The sequence below is a fragment of the Aotus nancymaae genome, unplaced genomic scaffold, assembly GCF_030222135.1.
Source record: "Aotus nancymaae isolate 86718 unplaced genomic scaffold, 86718_ANA_hifiasm-v0.15.2.pri h1tg000059l, whole genome shotgun sequence".
NCBI classification, from domain to species: domain Eukaryota; kingdom Metazoa; phylum Chordata; class Mammalia; order Primates; family Aotidae; genus Aotus; species Aotus nancymaae.
The window spans coordinates 2,924,478-2,933,549 of NW_026988473.1; the positions used below are offsets into that span (position 1 = coordinate 2,924,478).

General features: G+C 65.1%; 2 protein-coding genes across 12 annotated transcripts in view; one reads left to right on the top strand and one right to left on the bottom strand.

The window, feature by feature from the left end:
• The window catches only part of PC (pyruvate carboxylase), a 113,140-nt gene that overhangs the window by 96,525 nt on the left and 7,543 nt on the right, over positions 1 to 9,072 (top strand). For all 10 annotated transcript variants that reach the window (XM_064364695.1, XM_064364694.1, XM_064364696.1 and 7 more), the window contains one exon: positions 1,427 to 1,609. In XM_064364695.1, coding sequence (XP_064220765.1) covers positions 1,427 to 1,609 — 183 coding nt within the window. The remainder of the gene's footprint in view (positions 1 to 1,426; positions 1,610 to 9,072) is intronic.
• On the bottom strand, positions 4,807 to 8,210 carry LRFN4 (leucine rich repeat and fibronectin type III domain containing 4). Of its 2 annotated transcripts, XM_064364698.1 has the most exons (3): positions 7,984 to 8,210; positions 6,184 to 7,542; positions 4,807 to 5,650 (listed from the first exon to the last, which is right to left on the bottom strand). In XM_064364698.1, the coding sequence occupies exons 2-3, from the start codon at positions 7,530 to 7,532 to the stop codon at positions 5,089 to 5,091; spliced, it is 1,911 nt and encodes a 636-aa protein (XP_064220768.1). In that variant the 5' UTR covers positions 7,533 to 7,542; positions 7,984 to 8,210; the 3' UTR covers positions 4,807 to 5,088. The 2 variants fall into 2 exon arrangements, with proteins under 2 accessions (XP_064220768.1, XP_012292371.2); XM_012436948.2 differs by having other exon boundaries at positions 6,184 to 8,210.

Consider the following 9,072-nt stretch of genomic DNA (forward strand, 5'->3'; position numbering starts at 1 on the left):
GGGCCTGAGCCCCCAAGGAGGGAGGACACTGATGGAGCTCCAGTTCTGCTCGAGTCCAGGGCAGAGGGCCCCGGCTTGTGTGGGCCGGGAGGAGACGGATGAACACAGTCAGCTCTGGGCCTTTGAGACCAGAGAGGCTGGGGCGCCTGGGGGCAGAAACCAGAGTTCTCTGGATCTGGAAGCAGCAGAGCTTGTGGCTTCAGCAGGGAGCTGGCCCACCTGTGTTCTGTTTCTGGAAGGATCAGAGTCTGTAGGTGGGGCAGCCCCAGGCCGAGTGCTGCCCGGAGGCCCCTGACTCCCTGCCTCCCTCCATCCCCACTTCCAAGGCCCGGCTCTTCAGAGCCTGCCTCACCACAGAGTATTTTTAGCCAACAGTTCCTGCTCTCAGCTGAGTGTTCACCCTTAAATATTTTATTAAGTTCCTTTTTATCGAACACAGACCTCTGCCCCTGCGAAGCAGAAATGTGCAGTGGGTGTCCCAAGCCCCTCTGGGAGGTCCCTTGCACGCCCCTTCTTCCTTACCTGGGCCTGACGGGTCCCCCAACTCTGGGGAGCCTTTATCTGCAGGAGCTCACTTGGGCCGGCTTGAGCCACCTGCAGGTGTGAGTGTGGGTGCCTCTGTCTCCTCCTCTCTGTTGCCCCTCCCTCCTGTCGCTGTCTGTCCCTGGCCCTGTCCCACTGCCCTGCTGCCCTCTCCTTGCCCTCGGTTTGCTTCCCTGCTGGGTGTGGAGCCCTGGGCAGGCGCCCTCCTGCCTCCCAGCTCTTTCCCTTCGTTTCCTCTCCTACTTCCTGCTCACTGCATCCTCTCCCTCCCTTCTGGAAGGAAAGGGAAGGAAGGAAGGGAGCGTGGGTGGATGTTGAGGCCCTCCCCACCACCCTGTGTTAAAAACAAACACAAACCCCCGGTCAGCCTCACCCCTTGCCTCGCACATTGTCCTCTGGAGGCCCTGTCGCCCGCCTGCGCATCCCCTCAGTCTGGGAGCCCCGTGGAGAGGCCCTTTAGCGGCTGGGTCAGCCGACCTCGATCCACGCCGTGGAATGAATGCATGGACACGTGGATGAGTCTGAAAGGCAAAAGGGTTGCTCAGGCAGGGCCGGCAGGTCCGTGGGAACAGAGGCGGGGCTGGCCCCCGCCTGCCTGGACCCCTCTCCTGCTCTCTGGCAGGCATCCTCGCCTCCTCTGCCCCTCCCAGATCCTCACACAGAGCAGGAGGCAGTGACTATGTGGGACATAGAGAAGGGGCCACACTCCTGGGTTTGGTGGCAGAAACAGAGCAAAACCTGACCAGCCAGAGCTGGAATTCACCTGCGGGCGGCCCACGCTCGGCTCTCAGAAGCTGCCGGCGCACACCTGGCCAGCCTCAGGTGGGGGCCCCTTTTTCCTGTGGTTTCTGGCCCAGATCCTCACTTCTCACCCTCCCCACAGGTGTTCCGCAGCGGAGAGGGCATGGGCATCCGCCTGGATAATGCTTCCGCCTTCCAAGGAGCCGTCATCTCGCCCCACTATGACTCCCTGCTGGTCAAAGTCATCGCCCATGGCAAAGACCACCCCACAGCTGCCACCAAGATGAGCAGAGCCCTTGCAGAGTTCCGTGTCCGAGGTGTGAAGGTGAGATGCTGCAGCCCCCCTGCCTTTGCTCCCAGCCCTTGGGGCGTCCCCTAGCCGTTCACTTCCCTGCCAAGGGCCTGGCATATGGCCCCACCCCAGCCGTGCCCCTGACTGGTTGGTCAAGGTCAGCAGCTCTCCTCGGCCGCAGCTGCACACCGGACTCAGTGGCTTTCAGACTCTGCAGGTGTCCCTGGGAGTGGCCTGGCCAGAGCGCTTCCTCAGGATGTCATGTCTGGTCTTGTTCTGGGGAGACCCACTGTTTCCCGCCCTTCTAGGGTGAGAATCACCTGGAAAGTGTGAAATATTAGCAGGCCTCCCTTCTGAAAATCCTAATCCCACAGGTTTGGGTTGAGAACCCAGAACCTGTGTTTAACAAGTTCTGCAGATAATTCTTTTTTTTTTTTTTTTTTTTTTGGGATGGAGTCTCACTCTGTTGCCCAGGCTAGAATGCAGTGGCATGATCTTGGCTCACTGCAACCTCTGCCTCCTGGGTTAAAGCAATTCTTCTGCCTCAGCCTGTCGAGTAGCTGGGATTACAAGCATGCTACACCATGCCCAGCTAATTTTTGTGTTTTTAGTAGAGATGGAATTTTATCATGTTGGCAAGGCTGGTCTTGAACTCCTGACCTCAGGTGATTTGCCCGCCTTGACATCCCAGAGTGCTGGGATTACAGGTGTGAGCCATTGTGCCTGGCCTCCTAGCTAATTCTTAATTTCTGGAAAATGTGGATCCCCTCCTTGGGCAAGAGCCAAGCCCCATGTAGATGCGGTCACTTTGCTAGAGTCAGGCGCCCGCCAGCCCCGCCTTCCTCACCTGGCCTGGTGCATGCAGTGTCGGATGCTTCAGGGGAAGCCGAAGGCAGGGGGTGCAGCTGGAGGCATGGGCTAGAGGCTTGGGAGGCGAGGGGCCCTACCCTTTGTGGGCTCGAAGCTCAGCTTGTCTTGGGTGCCCCACTTGGCGGGAGGACCCTAAATGGGTATTTAGGATCCAAAGAGCCCTTTGCTGGGCTCTGTTACCGGCGTCTGTAGCTAGAGAGGAATTCACAACCAAGAAATACCACCTCGGTCTTTGAAGCCAGCACCTGCCCACGTGTCCCGTGGGCGCCACCCTCAGAACGGCAGGGCAAGAAGAGCCGGAGGACAGGGGCTCTGGCCTTCAACCCCTGTGGGAGTTACCAACCCATCTTCTTGGGGATCCCCACGGGGTGGGCTGTGCTGGGTGTCAGCATCGGCTCCTCTGCCCTGGCCTTGCACCCTTGCAGCTTCCTCGGCCATGACCTGCCTGTCGTCGACGCGCAGCTGGTTGGAGTGGGGAGGGTGATATGGGGGCCGTGCTGTCCCCTCAGGTTCCTGCGGTCGCTCCTCTTACCTTTCCACATGGCTCCTTGGTCCCAGGTGTCCCTGGAGGCTTCTAGGCCTGTGTCTGTGTGTGTGGCCGGCCTGTCTCCCACCTCGAGAGGGAGCAGCGTGCTTCCCAGAGGCCAGAGGGTGTGTACTCTTCCATGGGGAGCCTCTCAGCCTCCCTGTCGGGGGTCCGCGTCATGCACACGGGCAGAGGTGTGTTGCGACATCGGCTGTCCACATCACGTGCTCCGCCTCACCTTGCTGCAGCGCTTGGTGTCCTGGCAGGAGGTCCTGTGGCTGCTTCGGTGTTGAGGGGCTGCATGGCCGTGCTCGGGTGACCCAGTCCATCCCCCTCACCTGCCCCTGCCCATTGCTGTGTGGGCTGGCTCATGGGATTGAGCCTCAGTCCCTCTGCTCCCTCCTCGCCCTCAGCAGCTCCCTGTGGACCAAGCTGGTCCCCTGGGCCATAGGACCTTGCACCTGCACTGCACCCTGGAAGGCCTGGGAAGATCCTCCTCCTTAGACTGCCCACGCCCCCCACCCAAGGTGGAGAAAGGGGCACCAGAGCCTGTGACCATGGGGCCAGCAGCAGGACAAGTGTCTGTGGTATCTGGAGGTGCCACGTCCTCCTCAATGCTCAGCAGGACCAGGCCGCTGGCTCTCGCCACACCCTAAGCCTCACGCCAGTGCCTGGCGTGGCAGCCATGGCGCTCCTGTCCCTTCACCGTCCCACATGCCCACCCCTCCCCCGCACTCCTGCCCACTCCTCCACAGCGTTCACTCCCCACACCCTTCTCGGTAGAGGACCTTGCTCCCATTCCTCTAAACCAGGCTCTTGAAGGCCACCTCCAGCTGCAGATTGTGGGGCTGGGAGGGCAGGCACACACGTGTGAGCCAGGTCCGTGCACACATGAACACTCGCACCTCAGAGTGCCTACGTCACCTCGGGTGCCCGGTGGCGGTGCCTTGGCCTCACACGGAAAACACCAGGGCGTCTGTGCAGCGCATTTGCTGTGGCCTGGGGTGCCAGTGCCACCTTCTGAGTTTTAAGACAGCACCTGGGGAGTCTGACCCTCTTCAGGGCTGAGAACCACGTGTGCCCGTGCCCCCTGCCAGTGCCTAGAAGCAGATAGTTCAGGAGGCTGCAGGGGCTGTGCCAAGTCAGAGGCTGCCGGGCCTGGCCAGGGGTCCCAGCAGAGGAAGCAGAGCAGGGCTTGTGTGCCCACCGGGCTACCTCCCTGCCACAAGGGAGGGCAAAGGCCGCCTTCCCACGAAGGCCCAGAGCACAACTGAGCCAGAAGCTGCCGTCAGTTCTGACAGGGACCTTCCAGAGGATCTTGGGCTGACGGCAGGGCAGTGGGGTTCCCTGCGCTTCCGGTTCCTTTGGGGTGGCGTTTTACTAGTCCACAGGACCCCCTGGGAGGTGGTAGACATGGCTGTCAGCACCAGAGCCATGAGAACTTTTCACTGAATTCTGCTCAACCCAGGTCCCCTCTCCCAGAAGGGCTGTGCCGCCTCCCACCCGCTCCTGTCACTTAGTCCAGTCCTGTGGCCGCCCTACAGCACCATGGGGGAGGTGCTCGCACTACCACTCAGGCTTTACACGGGACACCGCGCCGTGCCACCACCTACCAGGAAGGGGTGTTCACTGCACTTACAGGCGAGGCGGGGGCAGCCTGCCCAAGCCCATGGTCCCACAGGTCAGAAGACATCTGACTGCTACCTGGGGCTGCCCCCATGGACAGGAACCCGGGAGGCCCCAGGCTGCTGGGGCTGCCCCTGCTGGACCTGGCAGCCCCGCCTTTGTCTGTGTGCTACTATTGGCCCCCATGACAAGACCAGAGACTTAGCACTGAGGTGTCCTCAACAATTTTATTATAAATAAAAACAAGACTCCCGCTTGGTGGCTGCAGCCCCTTCCTTGGTGGCTGTGAGCACCTGATGGAGGGACCTGCCCCTTACCCTGGTCTGGAGGCCAGAATCAAGGAAAGGGCTCCCTGTCCCACCACGTACACAGGGGAGCCTGAGGTACCGAGAATAAAAACCAGGGAGGAACTCCCAGGCCAGGTGGCCGCCCCGGGCCCTCTGCCCCACGAGGCTGGTCCCTTGGAGCATAAGGGAAGCTGCCCCCCGCATCACACCACACTCTCTTCCAGCCGCTCGGCGCTGCCCCCCACCCCCCGGCACCCTGCCCCGAGCAGCCCCCCGTGCACAGAGTGGCTCCGTCGGGCCCAGGCTCCTCCCAGGCGCCTGGCATAACCGTAGCACCCGCCGGTGTCTCCCAGGTCCAGGGAGCAGCTGCGCTGGGGCCGGGGCGGGGGGCTCCGTGGTGGGTGGGCCTTGGGTGTGGGGCTGGGGCCTCCATTGGTCTGGGACTGGACATGGCTGAGCTTAAGGGGGAGGCGGCCATTCCCAGCCCCCCGGCCCCGAACCAGCAAGGCCACAGTGAAGACCAGTAAGGCAGCCACCAGCACACCCCCAACGGCCACAGTCAGGGTCCCGCCCAGCACGTGGGCCTGCAGGGCGTGGCACAGGGGCGTGGCGGGCAGCGTGGAGAAGTGGGCACAGCCCAGCAGCCTAGTGGCCGTGAGGTCGGAGGGCCCAGCGGCTGGTGACAAGGCCAGCAGGCAGAGGTCATAGTCAGCGCCGGGGACCAGGTGCTTCAGCAGGAAGTGGTGGCTGGAGGCCGGGACGATCCTGCGGGCAAGGGCAGGTGGTCAGAGCCCAGGGCTGGGGTCTAGCCTCATCCTCATCTCCCCATCCTGTGCTCCCAGCTCCAAACAGCCCCTCCCCCCAAACCACTCCGGCTCTTGGGTTCACTCAGGAAGGCAAACAGGCATGAGAGTGGCCAGGAGACAGTGCAAGTCCTGAGACATAGGACCCAGGCAAGCAAGGAGGATGGGGTGGGGGATGGCACAGCAGACGCAAAAATAACGCTTGCAGGCGCTGGCCGTGTGCTTCAGACAGACCCACCCGCCACTTGCTGCCAAGGAGGCCAACACAGCTTAGTGACACCTGGGACATCTCATGGGGTGGGGTCCTCCTGCCGCCCCTTGAGCCCCAGCCTCCTCAGGCAGTCAGGCCAGGCCACTGCTCCAAGAGTCCAGCAGCCACATGGGGGAGGGGATGTCAGCCACAGAGAGAGGAGGGGTGGAAGCAAAGCCTTCTGGGGAGCAGAGGGCAGAGGGAGGGCACTGGGAGTGCAGCTGGGTGTGGGGCGCGGTCCTCACCGGTAGATAAGGGTCTCATCCTCACTGCTGTTGTACTGGATTTGGAACATCCATACAGGGTCGGCTGGCCGCCCGGGACCCCAGCTCACCAGCCCTGAGGTGGCAGTCACCTCTGTCACCTGCACGGCTGGCTCCGACTCCAGCGTCCCCTCGCCCTCGGCAGCAGTGCGAGCCGAGGCAGCGATGTCCGAAGGCCCGGGGCGGCCCCCCTCAGCACTGGTGTTCCCACCGTGGGGCAAGGCCAGCACCCGCAGCTCTACTCGGGCTGTGGCTTCACCAGCAGGGTTGGTGGCGATGCAGGTGTAGCCCCCGGCGTCCCCAGCGCCCGTCACCCCAATCTCCAAGGTCCCATTGGGGAAAGCCCAAGCTCGGGAGGAATTGCCAACCAACCGATCGTCAGGACCGACCCAGTGCATGGTGGGCGCAGGGTCACCCAGGGCCCGGCACCGCAGCGTGGCCCGCTGGCCTTCCAGCACCCAGAGGCGCTGTGTGTGGCGGGCAATGAGAGGCGGCTCACAGGAGAACTCGCCCTCAGGCACTGCCCAGAAGTAGCGGCCGGCCAGGCCAGGTGGGGAGGCGCAGGTCTCCAGGTCGTCTGGCCGTGCCAGCCGCCGCAGCCACAGCAGTTCGCAGTTGCAGTGCAGGGGGTTCCCGCTGAAGCTCAGCACCAGGGGGGCGGGCGAGGCCTCGGCGTCACGCCCACGAGAGAAGAGCGGGTCCGGAGCCAGCGTGGCCAGGCGGTTGGAGGTGAGGTCCAGGCGGGAGAGCTGACCAAGTTGAGCAAAGGCGCCTGGGGGCAGTGCGTCGATGAGGTTATGGTCCAGGTTGAGGGTGTGCAGGGCAGGCATGGCGCCGATGCCAGCCCAGGGCACCTGCCGGAGATTGTTGTAGGACAGGTCCAGGTCCTCCAGGCTCTCCAGGAAGTCGTCAAAGGCCCCTGGCGCAATGCGGCCCAGCTGGTTGCCGCTAAGGATGAGGTGCTGTAGGTTGATGGGGCCCCGAAGGCTGCCGGTGCCCAGCTCCACCAGCCTGTTGCCGTCCAGGTGCAGGGAGCGCAGGCTCTCGAGGTCCCCAAAGGCTCGGGCCCCAATGCGGGTGATGGCATTGCGAGACAGCGTCAGGTCCACCAGCCCTGTCATGTTGCGGAAGTCAGGGGGGCCCAGGGCCTGGATGAAGTTGTCTGCCAGCCGCAGTTCCACTGTGCGCCGGTCCACGTTGGGTGGCACAAACAGCAGGCCTCGGTGGGCACAAAGGGTGCTGAGCGACTCAGACAGGTTCTGGCAGACGCAGGGCAGTGGGCAGGCGGCCGCTCCACTGGCCAGCAGCAGCAGCAGGAGCGGCGGGGCCATGGTGAGCACCCTGTAGGGAAAGGCCACAGCCCAGGCACAGGTGGGGCTGGCGCAGGTGCCCACTTGGGCCCAGGACAGTCCCAGGAGCCAGCTTCTGTGAGCCTGGCCCGGAGAGGGGCTGGGTCAGAGGTCCAAAGGGGCCGCCAGGGATGAGGGAAGGTTGGGGCCTGCAGGGCCAGGCCCCCCCAGGAGCAAAGGTCACATTTCCCAAACAGTGAAGGGGGAGTCCAGGCACTGGGGACAAGGTGAGGCATGAGGCAGGAAGCGGAGGAGGACCGAGAGCAGGGAGGGTCCCGGAACTTCCTTTCCCAGGCAGCCCCAGGAATCGCCAACCCCCTCCCCACTCCGTGCCATCCCCTCTCCCGCCAGAGAAGGCGCCCCCCCCAACCTCCCGTGGAGACCGTGGCCCCTCCCAGGCCAGTCCCCGTGCTGCGCCCGGCGGCCCCCTCACCTGGTGTCCGTCGCTCAGGGGGCGCGGGCCGGCCTCCCTGAGAGCCCGGCCGGCCCCTGCCGACTCCAGGCCGCTCTCCCGCGGGGGCGAGGCCCGGGGATGACCGGCCACCCGCCGCCCACCCTCGGGCCCATGGCGCTCGGGCCCGCGGCCCCGGCTCGCTTGGTTCCCGGCACCTTTTCCCGGCGCGGTTCGCGGTGGCGGCGGCGGCGGCGGCAGCGGTGGCGACAGGCAAGCGGGTGCGCGGTGGCGGGCGCGCGCGCCGCGGACACGCACGTGGAGGGCGGACGGGGAGGGGCGCACAGGGATCCACCCGGGCCCGGGCCAGCTCCCGAGGTCACGGGGACACGCGGCCGCTGCAGCGCCCACGGGTGGCGCCCAGTCACGCCCGAGGCCTGGGCCGGCGCGGGCTCGCTGCGCTGTCCCCCAGCGCTGCCGCAGCGCACTCACCCTGGCACAGGCGCGCGCGCCCCCGGCCACCCTGGCGCCCCGGCATCCTGCACCGCACGGGCGCCCGCCGCCGCGTCGCGAACCTCACTCTGCAGACAGCCAGACAAAGCGCCTGCTCACGGGCCTCTTCACCATCTCCCGGAGACAGGAGTCTTTGTCACATGTCGCTGGGCACCCTCCCCAACACACCCACACATGCCCACACACCCACACGTCCCTGCACCCACGGGCAGGGCCGGGCGCAAACCCGCACTGTTGCTGGGACCCTCGCGTTCCCAGATACACGTTGAAGGTCATAACCGTTCTGCATCACCGAGTCACGTGGAGGGTCCCCAACCCGCACGGGGCTCGGTGGTGGAGGGGCTGGGGCGGCGCCCCTGGTAGGGCTGCTGCGGGGTGGGGCAGAGAGGGCTCGGCCTCCAGGCAGGCGCCCCGCCCCCGCAGCCCCGCCCTTCACCGCCCCCCGCCTCTCCCTCCCCTCCCCCCCGCCTCTCCCTCCCCCCCGCCTCTCCTCCCCCCCCCGCCTCTCCCTCCCCCCCCCGCCTCTCCCTCCCCCCCCCCCCACCCGCCAGGCGCTCCAGGAGCCAACCGGCCTCCGCCTTGGGCCAGATTGGTCTGCGCGCGCTTCCCAGCAGCCCG